The 23662-nt window shown below is 40.2% G+C and overlaps 1 protein-coding gene and 1 long non-coding RNA gene across 6 annotated transcripts in view; one reads left to right on the top strand and one right to left on the bottom strand.

The window, feature by feature from the left end:
- Positions 1 to 44: 44 nt before the first annotated feature.
- LOC120788714 (disheveled-associated activator of morphogenesis 1-like) overlaps positions 45 to 23662 on the bottom strand; it is a 52353-nt gene continuing 28735 nt past the window's right edge. For 3 of the 5 annotated variants that reach the window (XM_040124711.1, XM_040124713.1, XM_040124714.1), the window contains exons 3-26: positions 22263 to 22352; positions 17101 to 17172; positions 16380 to 16474; positions 15504 to 15837; positions 15272 to 15382; positions 15029 to 15132; positions 14513 to 14579; positions 14287 to 14404; positions 11659 to 11797; positions 11375 to 11433; positions 11095 to 11282; positions 10006 to 10314; positions 9808 to 9915; positions 8860 to 8889; positions 8379 to 8476; positions 8193 to 8277; positions 7497 to 7603; positions 6608 to 6696; positions 6160 to 6328; positions 5839 to 5946; positions 5342 to 5402; positions 5083 to 5214; positions 3400 to 3570; positions 45 to 2490 (exon numbers count right to left, since the gene is read on the bottom strand). In XM_040124711.1, the coding sequence (XP_039980645.1) occupies positions 2278 to 2490; positions 3400 to 3570; positions 5083 to 5214; positions 5342 to 5402; positions 5839 to 5946; positions 6160 to 6328; positions 6608 to 6696; positions 7497 to 7603; positions 8193 to 8277; positions 8379 to 8476; positions 8860 to 8889; positions 9808 to 9915; positions 10006 to 10314; positions 11095 to 11282; positions 11375 to 11433; positions 11659 to 11797; positions 14287 to 14404; positions 14513 to 14579; positions 15029 to 15132; positions 15272 to 15382; positions 15504 to 15837; positions 16380 to 16474; positions 17101 to 17172; positions 22263 to 22352 (3057 nt within the window). In that variant the 3' untranslated portion in view covers positions 45 to 2277. Of the gene's footprint in view, positions 2491 to 3399; positions 3593 to 5082; positions 5215 to 5341; positions 5403 to 5838; positions 5947 to 6159; positions 6329 to 6607; positions 6697 to 7496; positions 7604 to 8192; positions 8278 to 8378; positions 8477 to 8859; positions 8890 to 9807; positions 9916 to 10005; positions 10315 to 11094; positions 11283 to 11374; positions 11434 to 11658; positions 11798 to 14286; positions 14405 to 14512; positions 14580 to 15028; positions 15133 to 15271; positions 15383 to 15503; positions 15838 to 16379; positions 16475 to 17100; positions 17173 to 22262; positions 22353 to 23662 lie in introns of those variants that run through there. The other 2 variants (XM_040124715.1, XM_040124716.1) reach the window with 2 other exon arrangements.
- Positions 4337 to 5088, top strand: LOC120788716. Its single transcript, XR_005707286.1, has 3 exons — positions 4337 to 4431; positions 4812 to 4911; positions 5046 to 5088. It is a non-coding gene; the product is annotated as an uncharacterized LOC120788716 (long non-coding RNA).

The raw sequence follows: 23662 nt of genomic DNA, 5'->3' as shown, positions 1-23662 counted from the left end.
TGTACCAAAAGAAAATCTCTAAACTCTCCAAGAGGAGAATAGGATCTGTAATTAAGTGTTTTAAAGACACAATTAAATCGTTCTGTTAGTTTTCTTTGTAATAGTTAATTATAGCCTGATTTACCTGAGCAGTAAATTAAGAAATATTGTATTTACCATTTTGTTTTAATTTATTAATTTTTTATCCAACCTGGTTTAAGAAATAGACACATTACTTTGTCCTCAGCTAATACTGCACATTAGCAAAGTCAATAGTAAAGTAATGGAAATAAGCAAAGGGGTGATCTGTGACTGGCTAAAAACCTTTTTACAAAAAAACCTAATGAACCTAATAAATTCACACAATTCAGAGAATTGACACAACAAATCCAGACTGACTAATATATCTTTATACTGTATTGTTTCATTTGACTTCAAAGTTATAATAATCAATAAATAACATTTCACTACTGTATAGTGTGTGGCTGTCTTAATGTAAAGTGCTTTTTTGGAATTACCTTTTAGTTTTATTGAGTTTGTTTCTGATTTTGTTTCTATTGAGAATTTAAAGAGCAATTTTTCAGTAAATTCGCCAACAACAGTCACCTTTGAGGATCGGCTCAAGCGTGAACATTGGCAGGTTGTTAAAAATCAGAGAGAGTCTGGATCTGTATTAAATGTTAGAGGGTTGTGTCTGAGACCACACAGGGTGTTAAGGACTCCTGTTGACTAGCAGATACTGACCATTAGATGGAGCTCTGAGCCTGGTTGCCATTAGGGTCTTTGGAGTTAAATACTTAAATACCGTTTTTCTCTGCCGACTTATTCAACTTCAAGGTCGTGGTGGTGATAAATGACTTTTTTTAGCCAAAGTAATCGCTGCGTAAGAATTCATTCAAGCTTACTTGTTACCTAAATACAAAAACTCAAAACGGTTTTCTCCCATTTATTTTCATCGGGTTGTTGTACAATGGAAGGCAATATTTAAATTAAAAAAGGTCAGTGGAGGTGTCTGACACTGGATGGATTCACACGGCTATTGAGGTGACAAATTAAAAATCAGAGGTTAAAGTCCAAAACCTCACATGTGGATCACAGAATTTAAAACCGGGATGATGTTTCCTATTTTCTTTTTTCTTTCTTTCATTTTTTTTTTTTTTCTTTTGGGGTTGATACAGTGTAAATCCAGCCAGTGTGCGGAAAACATTTTTCATCTAGTCAGATAAAAACATTAAAAGGAGGGCACTCCCTTCGGGGGGGAAAAACGAGTGTATTGCATCCATTGGGTATGATTTTTAATGGCATTTAGCATAATAATTATGAATTCATATGTGCATGTGTAACAAGCACGCAACCTTATATATAGATATATGTAATCTATGACATGAGTGTCCACACTTGTTGAGAAATTGCAGATTAGGCCCAGGCCTTTGAGAGTACCCACTCAACAATTAAAATCAACAGAGTTAAGGCCAGCTCTTAACAGGAAAATGTTCAAATAAAACATACAGTGATCAGATATATAAATGCTGCACGTCAATAATGATGAATTAAAAAAAAAAAAAAAAACAACAAAAAAACCCTCTGCTTCTCAACTGCCTCACTTGCAGTTAAAACCACATGTTTATAGATGCAGTGTCTCGGTCCTTTAATGGTTCTGACTGCAAGAGAGCAGCAGCGTCAAGACGAAGTTCAGATTCAGTCTTTCTCCAAAAATGATCATTTGGACAATTCAGGCTTGTGAAAGCAGCCCCTCTCATTCTATAAAATCAGTCCGTATAAAATGGCCCCTTGTGTCTGTAATGGAATCATCTTCCTGTCTGGATCAAGCATCGAGCCCTGAATGAGTCTAAAAGCTGCACATTGCACTCTGTGCATAGATTATGACATACAAAAACTACACAGAACGCATCCTATCAAACAACCGTAATCATCTCTTACACCTGGAACGAGACAAAACATCTCAGTCCTGCACGACAACTTCGTAAAATCATTTCATTTGACCAAACTGATCCTTCAGCAGGAATTACTGGATTTGGTCGTTTATAACAGGTTTTGGCTTCTGCTCCATTTAACACCATAATATGAGAGGATGAAAGGTCCAAACGTGTTGTACTGTGTGTGTGTGGCTCTGCTGCGATGACGCGAGGCCATGGTTCATTCAGGCGGAGCTGGGTGGGAGCGGAGGAGGGTGCTGAGGAATGTAAATGTCAGTTTGACCCAGAGGGAAACAAATGATGAGCTGGGGGGGGGGGCTGGGTGGGCGAGCGGAACGAGGATGATGATCTCAACCTTTGCTTAGAAGTTGAGCTTTGTGACCGGCCGCTCTCTGCTCGAGTCCGTGGTCTGGCTGTTGATGCGTTTGCGGTTGCGTTTCATCTTGGATAAGTCTTTGTCGAAGACTTCGCCCGATCGCAGCGCTGACACCAGGTCATCAAACTCGCCGCCGTCCTCCTCCCCGTTTGCCTTTGCTTTCCGGGCCTTTCGCTCTTTCTCCCTCTGTTCTTTCAGCTGGTGGCACAGAAATAATCGTATTAACAAAAAAAAGTTCCCCTCTGAACGTATTAACCTTTGCCTTAAAGGAAGTACGCTTATTTTGCTTAAGAGTTAGGTGAGAAGATCGATTACACTCTCTCGTCTGTACAGTAAATGTGAAGCTGAAGTCAACAGCTGGTAGCTTAGCTTAGCATGAAGACTGGAAGCAGGGGGGAAACAGATGGTCTGGCCCTGTCCAAAGGGGACAAACTCCACCCACAAGCACCTTTAAAGCTATTTCTTTGTCGGGTACAGTTACTTCCTTGTTTATCCATCTTTTTTTGTACAAATTACACGAATGAGATATGATGTGTTAATTAATGAGCTTTAGAGGTGCTTCTAAATGGATTTCGATGGCCTTTGACAGAGCCAGGCCAGCTGTTTTCCCCCGATTTCCAGATTTTATGTTAAGCTAAGCTAACCGGCTGCCGGTTGCACCTTCATATTTACCGTACAGTCATGAGAGTGGTTTCAATCTTCTCGTCTAGCTAAAGTAAAGTAAGTTTATTTCACAAACTATCAAATTATTATTCCCTCTGAGTAATATTATACAGCAACAATAACATAAGCTACTGGTCGTACCAGAACAGGGTAGGCTATAGCAGCAAAACCCCTGAGTGTTTGAATTGAATGAGGGTCCATTTTATTCGTATAATAAAGATTTTGTTTTTCTCTACTTTGAAAAGTTACACAGTCTAATTTTAACTCTGAGTTACCTATGATTTTCAAGAATACTTCAGATTATACTCCTCAAAACTGCAATTGCTTGAAGAAAGTACGGAGCTACTGTGACACCTTGTCTGTCGAAAAGCAGAAAAAGTTCTTTTATAACAGCTTTGGTTCTTTTTGTCAAGAGTCATATGGAAACAGCAAACCATTACACACCTGAGCTTCCATCTTGGCCCTGCGCTCCTCCTCCTCTTTGCGTTTTCGCATGTTCTCGTTCTCCTGTTGAGCCTCGGTGAAAGACTGCAGGAACTGGTCAAAGATGCCAAAGAACTCGTCTGGCTGCATCTTACTGGCATCTTCACCGAAGTGCTTTACTGCCCTCAGGAACTGTGGGACCAAAGAGAAGGGGCTACATGGGATAACATTTACAGCGGGACACAGTGGAACCATGTTTTACTCCGTCTTAGACTGTTTTACAAGAGACTCATTAGGTCTCAGCTCTTTGAAATCGGAGCAGGGTACCAGTAGTCTGGCTTTGAAGCCCATGTTAACCCGGATCTGACCAGCTACTGAATACAGTCGAGGCTGGAGACTGGAGCCAGAGCCCAAATTAAGGCAATGTGTTTGTTGGGTATTTTTCACAACAAGTTAAAAAAGGCCAACATCCAGATGTGCGATCATGCTGAGAACATATACTCTCATAGATCTGCATCCTAACGGCAGCTCGGCCCATGACACGCAAACTCTATTAGGTGGAGCAAAAATGTAGGTAAGTTCTTTCTCATCAGCCAAATTAATGTTTTTGTTTTTTTTGTTTTTTTTTTTTGAATGAACGGTTCAGTCAAATGACAGAACAGGTTTTTTACTTTTAACCATTAGAATCAATGGGATGTGATTTCTGACAAAAATGCCTAAAATGTCCTTTTTTTTCTTTATATCTTGGTATTCCGCAACACACACACACACACATCAGATGCAAGGAGGTGTTTAGAAGGTCAGCAGGGGTTCTCTGGTTTCCAGTCGTGAGTACAGACGACCACTGTGAGCACTCTCAAATATTTAACTGTGGGACACCGTAAATGATTCACAAAGACTAATGGTTGCCATGTGACCAGCTGAACACTCGGGTCAATGCAGCGCGCACGCACGTACACTATGGGGCGAAAAAACATGCTCCAGATAAAAACTCCAATAAATGTGGACAGACGCATAAATCTGACTTCAGGGTGTCAAGCTCTCCTTTAAGAGGTGAGTATACTCAGATTTCTTGTAGGAAAAAGCCCATTTCCCTTTAAATTGCCATCTGCAAAACTGAGGTTTGTTTCTGCTTTTGCTTCAGTGCTGTGATTGCCTTTGTACTACACTTTAGCTACGAGGAAAGTGCTCATTTTGTTGGCCCGCAAGTACACCTTTAGCCTCTAATTTCCACAGGGACCACCCACACTTAAGTGGATCCACAAAGTGTTCACAAAATGACATGTTAAAGCAGATGGCAGGTGTGATCAAAGCCCGTAAAGCCATGACACAATGAGGCACACAATGTCCATATAATGCAGAACACAGTCATGGAAAACAATATCTAACCCTCTGCCTCTGTTCCTGGTTTTCAATTTTGACCTGCACATAAGACAACGGGCAAGCTGACCAATGAGGTGTCAGTGGTGCTGCAGCAGGAAGCTGAAACACTTCACCCCTGCTGTTACCCTTCCTAGAGAGGTGACTGATGAGGTCAGTAAGGCGTCTAGAAACAGCTGTGCGGAGAGGAAATGGAGGCAAGCTTTCAGCGTCTGTGTCTGCAAGTGACAGTGGTGCTGTATGGTCTGCTCAAACAGACAGGTTTTTTTTTTTATTTTTTTTTTAAGTCTGGCAGAAACGCACCATACAGATATGACGACTTACCAGTTCTTTGGCCTCAGTGAGAGAGTCCTCCACATCGGAGAAGCTGAAGCTGGCCACAGTGATGAACTGACTCACCACAGACACAAATTTGTCGCCCAACTCCTGCGGTCGCTTCTTCTGGTATTCCAGCTCCTGAGAGTGAAAATCCAAGAGAGGAAATTGAAGGAGAGCTACACTAGATCTGCACTAAATGTTGTACAACTGTGTGAGCTATTAAAACAACATAAACCATCTTATCTAATAAATCTTTGGGACTCACGCTCTCAACACTTTTCAAGCCACTGCGCAGGTTGCAGATATCTTTTTCCAGCTCTGTCATACTGCAGAGACAGAAAGAGAGGTCGTTGTTCTACACAGAATCGAAGGAAACAGGAAGCAGTTGAAAGTTGGGCTGGCAGGTTCTCCGGGGCAGTGGTTCCCAACCATCTTGGTTTATGACTCTTTAAAACAAAGCCATGTCTAATCGCAACACCTTGGCACAGGATGCATATGCCTTTACTCGTGAACAGTTCAATCAGATTGGTTTAATTTGAATAGTTTTTGGAAGCACAACAAGGTAAAACTATCCAGTATTACATAAAGAAGCAAAGAGTAGACAAAAGTCAATAAAAATAAACTGAATTTGTGTAGCAGAATATGTATATTTTCTTATTTCCAATTGTGTTAATCATCTTTCAATCCTTTAATTTTATCTTGCAACCCCTTGAGGGGTCCCAACCCCCAGATAGGGAACCATTGCTCCGAGGCTTCACCTACTTGACTTTGGCTGCCTCTGGGATACTCTGCAGGTCTTCCTGGAACATCAGGACTTTGGGGTATTTCTTCTCCAGAATGGTAATCAGGTAGTGCAGGAGAGTGATGTTTCTACAAAAACACATAGATGTACAACACACTGAGCTGGAGTTAATGTGTCAAATGTGCAATATATTGATTTTATTATGTAGGGTCAGATATGAATAACCATATGGAGTTTGATAAATATCAATTTCACGGTTCCAGATGTGACTTTTATATTCATACATTCTTTCTGTTACTGCCTGCAAAGTTCTAATTTTATGACTGAAAAACTGGTCTTACTTGTCGATACTGGATTTGGTGTCGGCGATCTTGTTGAGTGAAGACACCTTGAAGCCGTAAGCGTTTCCTCTCTGACCCTTGTTCATGTAGTTTCCAAAGGCCAGCACCACCTCCAACAGCTGCTTCAGGTTTCTACTGTGTAAAATCTCCTTAGACGCCTTGGTCAGAGCTGAAACATAAAGGAAATTTCTAGTGGATGCAAATTTATTTTTAGACTTAAAAGACATTTGTCTTTGGTGGCTTGCTTGTTAATTCCTTGGCAAATATCAAAAGGTAAAAATACAAAACACAAGAATTTTAGAAGCTTTAGAATAAAATACTTTCATTACGAAAGGAAAGTATTACGAGGGTTTCTTAGTTAGATATAAAGAGAATATAATACTTTTCAGCCAGCCATTCACTTTAAAAAAAACAAAATCATGCTCATGGTGTACAAGACTTATCCCACCTTCAACTTTGGGTTTGATCTCAGCTATCCTCTCTGCAAACTTCTTCTTGAAGTACAAAGACTGCAGCCTCTGCTGGTAGTGGTTTATTCTGGACAGGAGATGGAAAATGTGTGTCAGACGAGAACAAAAATAGACAAAAATCATAAATTATAAACAGGAAAATCCACAAATTTGGACAAAAAGCCACAAACATGGACATTGTGCTTGAGCGAAATAAAGCAAGTCCCCTGTATGCTTACTAAATGGCAAATATAAAGTTTTAGTTGTGGTAATGAAGCTTGTTTCTGGCAGAGTTTATGATTTCAGTTTATAAACCACTGACTGCAGCTAATGAATACCACAGTGACATCTGTCCGCCAGTCCATTCTGTATTCTGAATAGACTTGAATGACAAAAATCTGTCAAAATACAGTAAATTATTAAAAACAAAACAAAAAGCTGTTAAGTATATTTCTTTTGTCACTATAATGTGGGAATGTCTCAGATCTTTGCTTAGCTGGTCTTAATATTTATGCACTCAGTGGCGAATGGTTACATGTTGACTTTGTTCCTTCTATCTAATCTTAGGACTTTGTTTGCAAAACTGCTATTCAAATACTGTTATTACATTACTGTTTCTATTTGTTCACTGGCACATTTTACAAATAGTGATTCATATAGATAGCCATTGTTCCCAGTAAAGTAGAAACCCATGTGTCATCTCATTCATCTGCTATGACTAATAGGTAACAATGGGTATTCATCTGCTATGACTAATAGGTAACAATGGGTATTGTATGTCAGCAGGTATGCAGAGAGCTGCACTGTCAGGTCTGAGATAACTACCTGTTTAATACTGAATTAAAAAGTGGAATAAAAAAACAAACAAACTCTGTATGAGAAAAGTACCTGCTCATCTCATAGAGGAAACGGTCGGGTTTTGCCATTCGGTCAAGCTCATGTTTGTGCTCCTCCAGAAGATCCACATCGCTCTTCTCTGGGACAAACTTCAGCAGCTGACGGAACAGGAGCAAAAACTCTTTACTTGACATATTTTACAGTTATTCATCCGTGCTTGCTTCGGTTAATGACAGTGGAAGGATTTATCATACTGTCTCAGTGTGTTAAAGGAATTTTTCACAGTCTGGCTGATGAACAAAACATACTGTTATCAGATTTCTAACACAATGAATGTCACCTCTCAAACTTTGTTGTTTTTTTTTTGGTTTTTTTTGCAAGGTCTCCAAAAACATAACAATAGAAAGGAATCAGTCTGGACATGCTTCACTCTACTTCAAGTGCAGTTGCTACATCCATCAGTGTATTTCCATGCACACAAGAAACAAGGCTACTCAGAAATTCAGTCTCCATGTTTACATGCACTGTAGTAACCCAGTTGCTTTCATACAAGGCCAAGAAATCAGAGTTCTCCAGGAGAAAATCGACCTGGGAAATCCCCTATTATAGGGACCAGGTTTCTTGTTTACATGATGTTTAAAAAATTAGCTTACTAGAGCTGACTGTGACCTGCATGTGCATGTAAACACTCTGCGTAAGTGGCAGCAGAGGAAGGGATTGTTGCACGCCGGAAACCAGATGAAGTACCTGCTCCAGCATGTCTTTGGGAAGGTCCTCCTGTTCATCCATAGTTAAAATGGCTCTCTTCATCTCCTCATTTGAAAGCTTCAGCCTGCAGGACACAACGGATGAGTCCATTCAAAATATATATCATGACCTGTGATGTGTCAGTGATTTCTTTTGAAAAGGGTTATAATCATGTACCAAACTTACCTTGAGAGGAGGATGTTGCAGTTTTGAGCTCGACGGCCATCAATGACCGACAGCTCCTTGACTTTTTTAGAGCTCAGTGTGTCGTCCTCTGCCTCTTTCTGTGAGCAAAATGATAGTGGTTAGTGTGCAGGTTGCAATTTTAACATGCACACATTGGGTTACAGTAACCCACAAACAGAAGAGTACAGACTGACTGACATGTGCCCTAGGATCCCAGACAAGAGCTGAAAACATACAAAGAGGCCCAAAACATGGTCAAACGAGTAAGTTATCACAAGAAAACATGACACGCATATGGAAAAAGGATGCTGACTTGAACAAAAGTATCAAAGGTGTATATATATTCTGTCGGGAAAAAAAACTAAGTAGATTCAAAGAAACATGTAGCTGAAAATACAACAGGACAACAAGTAAAACGTAAAGTCTGACTGAATCCACAAGGAGTGACAAAAATTCCACACTGTAGTGTAAGTGCACTCACCTGTTTGCTGTTATTGATCATAAAGAAGTCCTAAAATGCAGGCAAGAAGCAGGGAAGATGTAAGCACTCATTAGAATAAGTAAAGCAGTTATGTGATTGCAGCCCATAAAAACAAACAGCAATTTGAATCAAAGCTCATTCAGCACTTAGATGCCAATGGATCCATCAGTAATGAAGGGAGCAGCAGTGAGACATGGGTGGCTGTTCGGGTGATCAATGCGTGCTCATAGTTCACATGCTGTGCAATAATAAGCCTCTCAAGTGTTCTAGTTTTCATTTTGTCATCTTTTTGCGAAACTAACCAGGCCAACACTGAGGATCTAAATATACCTTTTTTTTGGATTTGTGGATGTCATAATTTTCAGCCTCTCATTATGTGCAGTCGACATTCTTAAGGTCATGTTTGAGCACTGATATTTCAGACTGAGCTGGAAAAAAAAGGGGCTGATGACATCTCATTCCCTGTTGTGCAACTACCACAGATACTACTGATTATGATTATCCAAAACTAAATTAATTGCAAACTGAGGCCACAAGAAAGAAATAGCCGCCCACTCATGCGTTTTCTATCACATATGGCAAAATGATCAAAACCACAAACAAAAATGGCAAGAAACAGCATTCCGGTCAAATGTGAGAAGGCATTTGAGATGATTCAAGCATGAAATCTATCCGGCAATTTCTCCCTTCTACTCTTTTGACTTCAGACTATTGTTTTTTGTGGATTATCTGACCTTTCCTCTTCTCCCTTCTCTAACTGTGCTTAAGAAACCAATAGTTGCAAAACAGAGGAATTATAGAAAATCTGAAAACAAGCCAAGTCTGAGTCCTAAAATGCAAGACAGCTGAGCCCTCAGCCACGCCCCCCCCTCCCCCCAAATTACCCCCAGCCCTCTGTGACACTAGATGGTGTCAGTTGGTGAGTTGACGAACAGCTTCATCTTGTACCTGCTGTCTCTGATAGGCTGAGAAGGTCTTTTCAAGGTCCTCTAGATCCAGGATTTTGAAAACCTTGACATCGTCCACCTCCATCCAAACAGTTCCCTCCAGTTTATTCTGAGCAGAGGAGAAGAAGATATTTATACCTCATATTTTCGCCCTAAGAATCAACATATTCTGGTCTTTTTCTGTCTCCACTGTCCTCACCTCAGCTAACTTGGACCAGTTGAAGGACTTGAGCGGATTGGATGGTTGAGGAATGTTTTTCTTCTTCAGGGATGGTCCAAGTGGCGCTCCTGGCGGCGGAGGCACGCCTCCGACGGGTGGACGTCCCGGAGGAGGTGGAGGGCCGCCTGGAGGAGGGGGCGGGGGAGGAGGAGGGGGCATCATACCGCCAGGAGGGGGCGGGGGAGGTGGGCACAGACCTCCAAATGCGGGCATGGGTGGAGGAGGCAGAGGGCCGCCGGGTGGACCGGGGGCGAGGGGAGGGCCTCCGGGAACGACAGCTGCCTGTCTCTGCAGGGAGAGAGTAAAACAACAGATGCAGAGTTGCTGATGTTTCATCCGATACACTTGTCATTTTTGGTATTGGTCTTCCAATGGGTTTTGCTGACCATACCAACAATGTAGAATATGACCAGCCGTTACACCCTTAGAATGCTTTATGTTGTAAAACAGTGGTTCCCATTGAGAAAAAAAGAAAATCACTCTTTGCTTGAACTGAGGGTTATTTCAAGGGGTCATTAACCTAAAATGTGGGAACCACTGTCCTAGGATACCAGTGTTTGGGGGTAGAGTACTTAAATGACTTTTTGTGGTAACATGTTTTTTAATGCATTACTTTTTCAAGTTAGATAGTTGCTTATTAGTTTCTTTCTTAAACTTATATTAATTTGCTCATTGCTCAAAAATACTTAAGTCTGTCTTTATATGTATTTTAGGTGTTAAATCTCAGGATTTTTTTCTATGTCATTGATTGGTAACTAGTACCCTGGTGACAACATTATAAGAAAGAGTAACTGTGATATAAAATGTTACCATTTCGGGCAGGCAGCAACATAAAGTAACAAATCAATATGAACTGAGATGGAAGTGTTAGATGGTTTCTATTTTTGTATTTCTGGGGCAGAAAAAAATTGAGTTATGTTCATGTTCTTATTCATTTCATACATATTCTAACATCTGAAGGGTCCCTCCTAACAGTGGGACGATTATTCACAGCTTTATTTATCCCTTATGTGAATATCCAACAAAACATTCTGTCAGGTTTTATTGTAAGCTTATTATAAAACGTACAGTGCTGAGCTCGTGCAGTCGTGCAGTGAGTTCGGCCACTTGCTGTTTGACATTCTTGTGCTCGGTGCTTTCCTTTTCCAGCTTCTCTTTCATCTTGTTGAGCGTCTGCATCATGTCCTCTTTCTCCTGGGTCTTTGCATCACATTCACGCTCCTTCTTCTCAAACTTCTGCTGCAACTCGTGGTGCTCTGCGGAGGGAGATCACTCAGTGAGCTTCACTGACACCTTTAATTATTTGACTTTATTATATAAGTGTTTCAATAATTCATCATCATACTACCTTTTCTCATTTTCTCTGCCTGCTCTTTCCATTGTTTGACCTCATTTTCATTGACCAGCCTGTGGAGAGGAAGACCCACATAATTAACTACAGTGTCTACAAGAACAACTCCAGTGATTGTTTTTCTGAACTTAAAAGGGGAAGCTATTTTTGAGCCAAAACTGTTGAGCACATGGCTTTCAGATCTTCAGCAGACACAACACTGTTCTACATTCTTCAGCCAAGTCATCTGTTCCATGTACTCATTCATGTGTCAGTCTGTTCGGGGAAACTGGAGGACTCACATCCGGACAACGTTCTTCACATTAAAATTCTCCAGTGGTGTGACGTCCGGGTCGTGACCTTTGTCATTCTGCAAAACCATCTGCTGGACGATACGATCCAACAGCAGCCAGTACTGCACCGTGTTACCACTTCTCTTGTCTGGATAGAGAGACAGAAATGCAGAAAGAGGCACACGTTTCCCATTAGTCTCCTGGCCCAAGTTATATTTCTTCCCCTCACTGATATCTTTTTAATATCTCTGAAACTACTAATTGGAGCTGGATCCACAGTGGGTGAATGATGTGTCAAGGCATTTTCCAAAATTACACTGATGAGCCAAAGACAGGCACGATGGTTACAGGTTACAGCAAGATGATGCATTTATTAGATTGGTGAGACTGCATCTGTCATGGGACAACATGTTTACTGTTGCCTTGTTGTCTAGCATGAAAACTTTGTAAACGCACACATACATGGACACATTACTGTTGGGAGACATCCTGTTATTACTATTTACCACGCTATTTGGAAATAGCCAATGCACCATATCATATTCAGTAATATTATTCAGATTCCTCTTTCCAATTAAGTACCATCACACGCTTGCAGTTGATTAACTCTTGTGTATAACTGTAACACTGGCATTTACAGCTGAAGTGTTAATTGACCTCTTAATGCCTCAGAAAAGTAACTGAGATGGGTCTTACTATTAAAAAGCCACTCAGACGGGAAGGCGAGCATCAAGGAAAAGGGTAAGAGTTCGGTTAAGTGGCTCTTTGACTTCAAGTCAAATGATGTGGGGAGACTGGCTAATTGTAATCAGACTTCGTGCATTTTTTTGCAGAAAACCAGAATGACAAAAAATAAATATTTGCCAATAACAGTCTCTGACTCTGAATATGTACAGTATTCAATTTGTCTGGGAATGTTCTTATCCAATTTCTGAACTGCCTAATCTGAACAAATTCAATACACTTATCTTTTTGGCCAGAAACCAGAACCTGCATATGTATTGTGTATTTTGTGGGAATAATACTACTACCTCGTTTGGAGCCTCATTACACATTTTTGTGCAAAAGTTTGGGCACCCCTTGGAAAATTCCATATTTTATTAATTTTAGAAGTGAAAAGAAGCAAATACAACCAATGCAGATAACAAAACGAACCTTTCTTCAATTGTTAATGCACTGCAGAAATGAAAAAAATAAAACAGTTATCGGGCATTTGCAAAAATTTGGGCGCCCTACTAAGTGAGTATTTAGTAACAACCCCTTTGGCAGATATCAGAGCTTGCAAACACTTTTGTAACCAGCTAAGAGTCTTTCTGTTCTTCACTTATGAATTTTCACCCACCCGTCCCGCAGATAACTTCAAGCTCTGAGATATTTTTAGTCTGCCTTGCACACATTGCACATTTAAGATCTACCCACAGATTTTCACTGATGTTCAAGTCAGGGGACTGTAAGGGATTTTCCAAAGGTTTCAGCTTGTGTTTTTGAAGTAGCACATGGTAGATTTTGAGGTCTGCTTTGGATCATTGTCCTGTTGTGGAAGTCAGCCTCTTTTCAGTTTCACTTCCTTGACTGACTCCAGGACATTTGCATCCTGAATTTGCTGATATTAGTGGAATCCATTCTTCCCTCTATCCATGCAGTGTTTCCTGTGCCACTGGCTGCCACACAACCCCAAAGCAGACTCCCAAACCCCATGTTTAACAGTTGGTAAGGTGGTCTTTCCATTAAATGCTGCTCCTTTTTTTCTCCAAACACAACTTTGGTGATTGTGCCCGATGAGTTCAGTTTTAACTTAACCTGTCCACGGCACTTGTTGCCAAATCAACTCTGGCTTATCCAGAAGTTGCTTTGCAGACTTCAGTTGCTGGCTTTTTGGATGATGACGCAGGTAAGGTTTCCTTCTGATGACTCTTCCATGTAGACCCTTGTTTGTGCTTCAACACTGTACAGTGAACGGTGCACCACCACTCCTCTGTCAGGTAAACCTCCCTGCAGCTCCTTTGCAGTCATATGGGGGTTTTGCTTTGTCCTTCTGGCCAGCAGATGGGAAGTGAATCTGAAAATTTTCTTGGTCTTTCAGATCATGTCATGACTTCCACTGTTCATTTTATTCACCCATTTCTTCCATTGTCTTCGGATAGTGGAAGTTTCAAGCTGGAAGCACTTTGAATGGTTTTTAAATGCCTGCCCTACATTGTAGACATCAATTAGCTTCATTTTGTTACCACAAGATTTTAATAGTCAGAGAAATTATCATCAGCTGACAATTCCTAATGACATTTACAGAAACCTACTTTACAAGTCAAAACAAGTCAATTAAAGCCTTAATTAGTCTTTTACAAGTAGAACGGGACCCAAACCTTTGCAAATGCCACAATCACTAACAGTGCATTAACATTTGAAGACAGACTCATTTTTAATGTCTGTCTGCTGAAGGAGTTGTATTTACCTCTGTCACTTCAAAAATCGACAAAACTGTGTAGTTTGCGTTTTGCTTGTTGCTGTATTACAGATTTTGAATCACATTTTACAACATAAAAAAAGGTTTGTATTGCTGTGTGGTTTTGACAGTATATGTCAGACTGTATTATATAGTGTGTAGTCCAGTAATTCATTCTTTAAAGAATCACTCACGTGGCATGAGAAGACAGTGATGCAGGACAGACATAAAGTGCGGGTATGCATCAGTGTGGTTCATCTTCTTGCGGATGAGATCAAAAACTTGGGTGGCACTCTTGGTATCTATATGTACCTAGAGGAGAAGGAGTAAAAAAAGGAAACCATGAATACATCTAGCAAAATAGTTAAAACTAACAAATCATGCAAGAGTAAGGTCAGGAAATTTATTTTCTTCACTTACCGACTCAAATCGTTTTGACAAAGCCAGCTCATCCTCGTTCCGCAGCATCTCAAAGTAGTCTAAATGCCTGAGAGTGTCAAGACTGGATTAAATAGCGGCCTGCAAATGTGATGCACTCATATATTTTTCCTCTTAAAGTGGTGATGGAATATATAGTCAAATCCATTTTCTCTAGGGCAGCTGAGTTTCTGTTTGTTTTTTTTTAACCACGCAATCTGATGCCATTCACATGAAATGGAAAAGGTGGAGTGACCGTTATACCTTGGATGATATTTGGAGGGTTAAGAGAGTATTTTCTGGATAAGAATTTCCTGATTTTATTCATAACTTTATGATTTTATGGATTTGTAAGTTTAGACAAACATTTTCGACTCTTGGTCTTTCTTGTGCTGTTTGATTTCAAATTGTTCAGCTTCTGATCAGTAAACAGTGATTGCAACAACTCTGAAACGGGTGGCTTATTTAAAAGTGGGAATAGTGTTTTTTTACAGAAATGTTTTTGGATTTCCAACTCACCTGTCTAACGTGGAGTTTTCATGAGAACGTAGCTTATCGATCACAGGTTGGATCCCCAGCATTAGAAACTCATATCGGAGGTGGATACGGAATTCCAAACTTGTCTATTTTTGGAAAAATTATAAAGTAGAAGTAAAACGCAAACAATTTTTCAAGAGTCTCGAATGAGTGGCCAAGGCACATGATGACCTTCTAGTGTGAAAGGAAGCACAAAATCGTTCTAAGGTACAGTATATAATTTACCTCTCCAGCTCCTTGACTCAGCACAGCATTAATAAAGGACATGATGGCTGTTTTCAGGTTGACCTCGTCTCTGTATCGCCCCGTATTCCGGTCCAGATCATTTATAAGTGTCTGAAGGATGACAAGTAATTTCAGGTGTTAATTGTCTTTACGCAATGCTGCTTTTAAATGACTTTATCTAGCTGCAAAAGGTTTAAAGCCACAACTGTGCACTTTGCTTTCTTCCACCCACCTGGAAGCGTGTCCTCTCACAGGCAAAACGCTGGTAGTGCAGCATGGCCTCCAGGATTTTTTTGTGCCCACCAGGCACCAGACACACGGCACCCATGATCTCCAGCACTGCCACCTTGGTCTTGATGTTTTCCGTGGCCAGGCTCTGGGCGATGATGTTGATGCTCTCGGAGTGAGAGAGGACATGGGCGCGGCCCTGGGAGTTGTTCATCAGAGCTTTGATGCAGCCAATTAGAGACGTGTGGATCTGTGACTCTGTGGTCTCATAGTCCATGCTCTTCAGGAAGTTCAGGATACATGTCAAGCCATCCAGGTCGATGAAACGAGTTACGAACCTGAGAGGAGAGTGGGCACAAAGAAGTCATCCTACTTTATTGACCACTTTAATTTAGTACTTCTGGGAAGACTTGTTTTATTATGAAATATAATTGCAATACACAAAAGTCCTGAAGTGATGCCATAGTATCAAATGTCAAACAGAAAAATATGTGTGTATGTATATGTATGTCCATTCGACTTCTCTGTTCCCCTCAACTTGCCCAGACTGTAACTGAATTGTCTCCAGTAAATGTAATAAGTAACTCAGGGCATTTGCTTTTAAAGTCTAGTGAACAGCTCAGGTTCATAAAATGGAAATGAAATGTTTCGCTGGTTTATTAGTATTAATGAACATTCGCGTCCATGGAAAATCTTAAACCAACAATGCAGTGACCTTTATGGGTGTTCAATTCTTAAAGGACTCATTTACATACGGTTTTCAGGAACTGAAAAGAGTGACAAGGTTAGAGGTTAAATGAAAGCAATGATAGTTGACATTAAATGTAAAGGACAAGGAGAGGGGGGAGGAGAGGAGGATACATTTTAAAAGTCTGTTCACCTCATTGGTTGTGTCCTCAGAGCTGTCTTCAAGCTCTCTATGGTTTTGTTCCTCTCCTCCTCATCTTCCTTCTCCAGAGCGAGGAGCGTCTTTCTCTGTTCAATAAAAGATTAAACAACATAAAGATCCGAATCTAAAGTCTGATTAACAAGTCAAAGTCAAAATAAAGCAAATTTCCTTGATTTCCAAAGGTGCTCAGGCCACGTGGAAAATTAATTTGCAGAAGGAAAGACACTGGATTTAGTTAAAAAGCCAAAAAGCTGATTCTTGGTTTTATTATGACAGTACCGTGTGACAACACAATTACCAAATTGCAAACTCCTGAAAGATGAGGATTGTGGGTTAAATTGAAAATAAAGAATGTGATGGACAGCATGTGTACAATCAGGGTATTATATAAAATCATGCAATTTTTTGGTTGTGTTCCTCTTGGAATGAGAAAAATATCCTTTATATTTAAATTAAAAAGTATGTTATTTGTTATCTCATTACTAGCCTCTCTGTGTTGAAAGCTGTCAAGTCACGATGTATTTATATAGCCCAGAATTTCTCTTTGCTTTACAATCCTGCAACCTTGACTCGGACAAGGAAAAACTCTTTAATACGGAAAAAACGGGGAGAAACCTCAGGAAGAAGAAACAAAGCACAGATTCTTCCAAGACTATACTTTAACGATTTTTACATCCCAAAAAGAATAAATAAAGTTCATGTTATTACTTACAGCTGCCATTGAATTGAGCTGATCAATGTAGTATTCTGGCCAACTAGTTGCACTTTTGTTTTCTTCTTGTTCCTGAAAATCACAAAATAACAGAGAATGGAAGATGCTGTGATACAGGTAGGCACTGTTTTCTAAGTAATGTCACACAATGGCAAGGGAAGAAAGAATATTAGATCATTTGAAAAAGTTGTGGTTGGCCAATGAATGTTAACTGTGTGCGATTTGCTTGGAATTTTATAATGTTACATAAGAACATAATCTTGAAGGAAATATTTCAGAAAGTAACGTGAGGGGACAAATTGTTATTTGGTTCATGTCACATGTTTGAATACATCAAAGTAGAACTTCAATCCAGATGGAGAACTTCATACTGTCGTTTCACAGATCACGGGCTTTGAAGGACATGAAACACACAAACACCAACAAACACACATGGAACAGAAGGTCCGCGGCATAAATAGCAAAAAGCTGAAAAATGGAGCGAGAACTCAGACTAGGGCGACACAGATATCCTGCCCATTTTGTTTTCCAGCCCTTTACTGGGTTTCAAGAGGTGGTGAAAAGTGCCAAAAAGAGAGCACAGCTGCTTGATAAAATCTTGAGATTAGCAAATGAATGTTAAAACTGCAGATTAAGGACATGGCCTGATTTAAACTGAGATTAATCTCCTGACAGGCATGTTTGTATTACAAGTGAAAAATAACTGCAAGACATTTCTTAGATGGTTTAATTTTCAAACTCAAGGGGAACACTGAGGAGAAAATGACTTGACCCTGAACTTGGCTTGTACATAAAAGGCCCCCAGGCTTTCATTTTAACTCTTGCTCCATTAAGCACAAGTGAGCTGTGACCATCAGAAACTAATTGCGCGTCAGTTAATAATGCGGCCTGCAGAGACTTGGCTGCCCTTGCAGAAACTGCGGACCTTGGCTGGTCTGCGGGGATCGTGCAGTGACAGGAAGGCCTGATCCTGCTGCTTCAATCGCGACTGTTGCCAGCTTGACCAGGCGGGTGCTGGAAGAAGTTCAGTCCATTAGTGGAGCTGATGCAGAGGTAGGACCACTTCCTTTTACATTTTAAAGAGTCCATCTCTCAACTCGGAAGTCAGCAGTCTTCAAACACTGACAGTTTATTTAGGGTCACGATGAGAGAGAAAAGTAGGGAGTATATTTCAGGGAATTCATTTTTTCCACTTTTCAGAAAGTAAAGATCAAAGACGCATTAGGAAACAGGAATCAATCTGAGTTATTTAGGGGTAATAGGAGAGTGTAGTTGAAGAGAAGTTCTGTCCTCTCAGAAGCCAAACTTTTTTTGATGAAATTTGAAACTTTACTGCAAAATCTCTGCTAACAACCAGATCAGTAAATCTGCTTCTTGGCCGATGATGTAGCCTAGAAAAGAGCTGACAAGAAGCAGGAAGAAGATTGATTCTCTGCAGCATGATTTCATCAGCTCAGGTGCCAAGCCAAACCAAACAGCTAAAGCTTTGACTGACTCTAGGCCCAGCACGACTTCTGAAGGATCTAATTGCCAAGAAACGACTGGTGAAAAAGAACACGCTCATCACTCGTGAGCTTGGAGCGCCCTGATAATGACCCCACCTTCCTACTTATCATCCCCCCTGACTCACATACAAAAACTGCACCTGTGGAAGTGAAGCCTTCCTGTTTGCCTTGGACAACCGACCACTTCCTTTGCTCCTTTTCTCCACATACACCCTTCCTCCCTGAGCTCAGATGGGCAGTTTGTATCTGTCTGGGTTGCAGCCAGAGCCTGTTGTCGAGTCAGCAATATTTATGCCTTTCTGCCTCTCCGCATCTGTAGGTCGATGCTGCACGTAAAGATTTGGTTCAATTAAATCCCAGTCCACCTTAACGCCACCACTGAAACATCCCTGCATGTTCTCTTGAAGCTGTACAGAGGCAGAGCAACATTTCGTGTTTATCACAAGGTTATTTTGGGCCCTGGGACTATGAGACCACTAATTGGGACACAGTAGAAACAGGAGCTTGCACGTGCTATTTCCATATCCACTCTCTTCTTTTCATCACTCGCTGTGTTCCTGCTGGGTAGTGGACACTGTGTGCAGCCAAAGTAAACGCATCAATAAATGCATCAATACTTAAACAATAAAAAAAATTCTGACGAATATAAATGCTTGTGACGCGGCTTTTTCAGGCCTCTCATCATGTTCATCAACTCAAAAATACTAAAAAATTACTACTTTTACATAAAAACGAGCTGTCAGCATAAATAGACACTATTAGCGAACACACAAATATTTAAAGGAATATTTTAATATTTTGGAATATACGCTTATACTCTTTCTTGCCAAAAGTTAGATGAGACAATTGATATAACTCTTATATCTGTGCTGTAAACATGAAGCTACAGCTAGCAACTGGTTATCTTAGCTTAGCATAAAGACTGGAAACATGGGGAAACAGCTGGCCTGGCTCTGTCTAAAGGCAAGAAAATCCAGCACCTCCAAGTTTACTAATTAGGAAACTATATCTCATTTGTTTAACCCATACAAAAACCATAGTTTAAATATGTGAAATGCAGATTTACAGGGTATGTATGATGGGTTTTTGAACTTATGGCATGCCTTTCCTGAGCTTTGTTTTCTGAGGATTTTTACTGTACACTGACATACCAACTATTCATCCATCAGACTAAATCCCAATACTCCTCACTTCCAGTTCGTTACTGGATGTAGGAAAAGATTTATAAATCTGCATGCTCTCTCAGGACGGGATATCCTACACACTCGTATCTACGGCCTTGGGAAACACTGCTGAAAAAATGTGAGGGCATATTCAGTGGTAGCTGGGAAGCGCGACTGTTGATCTAAACTAGAACAGGCGTCTGCATTTTCCTGCACACAGAGGATGAGTTTGTGTACAGGGAAAGGAGGAACAGTTGACATTTCTTTTATCAGGGAGAGAAGACATAATGAAACCACAGAGTGGTAGAGTATGTTATGGCTACATGAAATCTTTGACGGGACAGGTCGATTACCTAAAAGGAGAAACCACATGGTTAAAATATCCTCCCTTCGGCAGGACAATCTAATGAAGAGACAAGAACCTTATTGTCTTGGAGAAAATACACCCTCTGGGGTCTCAAGAAACAATATACTACTGTTGAATTCTTTAGTCCTGCAATATATTTAAGTACTTTCTAATTCCCGACACTGCCTTCCCTGTTAGCATCTACGGGAACGGGCTGGATTTAGCCTTCGTCTTACTCCCTCTGCACATCACTATTTTTATATCCACCTTGTTTAACATCTATTCAAGTTAAGTGACTTATGGTGGAGCTTTGATCAGGTAGTATAGACTTTAATGTTGTGATGGGGAGAGACACTGTAATTGAAGAGATACAGTACATACCAGATTGGGACATGAAGCTACTAAAACTACACTTGATGGTATAAGAGTGGTAAGTTTTTTCTGATGTTGTGGTTTGTGTAACAAGTCTTGGCATTTCTGTCTACAATATATTTGGTAGTGTTTTGTGAGCATGATCCCTGCTAATGGTTTACTTGTGTGTTAAAAGTTGATCAACTGTGTTACCACCAGCTACAGAAATGGAGATAAGGTCTAGGACTTTATAGGTCTATTCCCAAAAAACTCTGATATGCAGTATTTTGTAAATACATGTATTAGAATGTTGTTAGTACACCATACCAAGCCAAAATCATTTGCACTGGCTCCATAAATAAATGTTTGCTGATAAAATGTTGTTTCTGACCTGCTTGGGGGGGCGACTTTGAAGCCATGAAGTTTAGCTATTTCTTTAGGCAAAATGTTGTTGACACCATTAAAAGAAGAGAAGCCAGTACATTACATGGCACGTAATTCGTTTGAACTAATTTGAACAAAATCCACATACAGTACCATATGTGAACAACTTAGTAATCAAATCTGTATGTTTCCCACTTGTTTCCAGTCTTTACGCTAACCTAAGCTGATTAACTGCTGACACTAGCTAAATATTTACCATCCAGACATGAGAAGAAAATGCGCTCAGTAGGCCAATGTCAAACAAGACCAGGTCAAAACCTAGTATATGGCTGGACTGCCCTTTATCTGTTTGCTTCTCTCCTACTCTCTGTGCTCGCATACAGCCAAATTCCCAATAAAGCTGCCCTCATTTACATGTTACTTCTGTTTCTGTTGTCAGACAATGGAACAAGTACGAAACAGAACTGAAACGTGGCCCATTGAGACTTCATGTTAACAAGCACTCACTTCTTCTTCTTCTGCAGAAAATAGCTAAGGTTTGTCCAAAAAGTCGCTGAATTTGTCATGAGCCTTTTTGTGAATAAAAGTCACTAAAAGGTATGAAAAAAGTCTGTAAATCTGGTGACAAAGGCTCTAAATTGGTAACACTCCCTGTAACCCCCCCCCCCCCCCCCGGATGATGTAAAAGAAACTGTTTGGGCCAATTTATTTTGAAAAAAAGCAGCAACCAATGGTGTAAGTTCAGGACTTAGTCACGCGGCATTTAGCTGACCAGTGGTGTAACTTTATCACGCATTCAGTCAGTCAGTCAGTTATGGACATTCGCATTTGTAGGGCTGACCCCACTGTTGCGGTCCAGCCAAAAACATACACCAGACTCTAGAGGAAAAAAAATTCAAATTTATAGTACATTATCCGGATCTGCCACAAAATTTAATGGGTTCTTCCTTGGCCTATGCCCCAACCCTCCACCAAGTTCAATACAAATGGGTTCAGTGCTTTTTGAGTAATCCTGCTGACAAATAAACAAACAAACAAACCAACAAACAGAAATTAGATCAAACTATTCCTTTAACATTGAAAGGCAGTGTCTTTTATCAGCACAGTCATATTTAAACCTATCCATATTCTTTTGGTTATATGCAAAGAAATATACATCCTGGCAAGAGATTTGCAACCTCCTACTCTATGGACACCATTTGTACTTAGAGCACCATATGGCTCTATAATCACCCTGGATTATATCATAAAGGATAACTACTGCAGGTCATACCCTGTGAATGGGTAGGTTTTGCTAAAAATCCAACCTCACTTTTAGGGCAAAAGGTTAACTTCAGTACCTTAAAGCCACTCAGCAGCAATCTTGTGGAGGCTGGAGTGGAGTTTGACATAATGCACAGTGAGTCTTTTTACCTTCTTTTTGCTGCAGTAGATTTGCCATTTCTTCTCTGCAGGCAGGGCAAACATGGCTTCCCTGTGTTTCTCTGTGAGGTCAAGCTCATCCTGCAAAGTGGAAAAAAATAGCACAAAGGGTTAAGAAATGTTTGGGAAGAGGAAAAAACAAATATTATGTCTTCAGAATCCTTTACTGATGACTGAACTGTCCCTTCAGTCATCAGATCCATATATAGATAGTATTCTGCTGCTTAAAAATAGAGCATTGTTCTCAAAACATACTTCAAAGAGTACAGACAAGCTGCACAAAATATCAACCCAGTATGCTGCAAATTTAGATATTCTACATAAATTAATTTTGTTATTCCCCAAAAAGCAAAAGCATGTGCTAGGAGTGGTTGCACCAGAGCTCTGTTTTTAGTTCAAGATTGGTTTGTGCTAAATTTCGTCATGATCAGTGGAATATCACCGGGTGCTCTCATCGTAAATTCAATATAACTCTGAATCAAATCAGATGTCTAGCAGGCTTTAGACGTGCGAATAACGGGGGAAAAGATAAGGCACGCTCTGCCTACTTGACATGTGGAAAACAAACATCTGGAAACAACATGTGTCACAATGTACAACAGGTATTTCACTGGAGGCACACAAAAGGTTCTGTTGGGAGGTGTTTAACTAAAAGCCGCATATCAGCAAGTTTTAATTTGAGTCTTCACTGGTTAAGAGCATAAAACTGAAATTTTAAGTTGGGGCAAGGATATCAGATACTTTTTGTCAAAAACAGGGAACATCACACATTCTTGGGGAAAATTTCCAGCCGGAGACATGAAGGTTTAATAATTTGATGGCATGGGTAACAAAGAGTTAACGGCAGATATGTAACTTATCTGAGAGTTTTTTGAGCTTTAACATATTTTTGTTGTAGTCCAGTCTTAAGACAACTACAGCTAAATGAGCTTCCGTGTTTAAACACAGGTTTATTCTTTCTTAGTGGCTATTTATGAAACAAATGGAGATTAAGTTAACATGTCAACATTGCTAAATGTTCATCATGGGAATTGTCTTTGGGGATTTTCTTTGCTAAAGCCATCAACTCAGGTGAATCAATATGTGCAATGATCAAATGTCCAAAAAGGGTTGTGTGGGCTATTGACTGATCTTGTGAGTTAGGTCCACATACTTGCTCATAAACACTGAATGGGGAAATGATAACTAATTCTACTGTATCCTTTGTTGGTTATCATAAAGAGCAGCTAGGTGTTTAATTTTGCAACAAATTGTCGTTAATGTTCTGTATGATAGAGAGTGAGAGCAACTCTGTCTCTCTGAATTCAGGATAGGAAAAAATGCTTAACCTTGACTTACAGGTTTTTGGAAAACTGTTGAAGTAAAGGTCAAGTTCAAAGGTCAGGTATAAC

The sequence above is a fragment of the Xiphias gladius genome, chromosome 4 (assembly GCF_016859285.1).
Source record: "Xiphias gladius isolate SHS-SW01 ecotype Sanya breed wild chromosome 4, ASM1685928v1, whole genome shotgun sequence".
In the NCBI taxonomy this organism is placed as follows: Eukaryota; Metazoa; Chordata; class Actinopteri; order Istiophoriformes; family Xiphiidae; genus Xiphias; species Xiphias gladius.
This window is presented reverse-complemented; position numbering and strand designations above follow the sequence as displayed.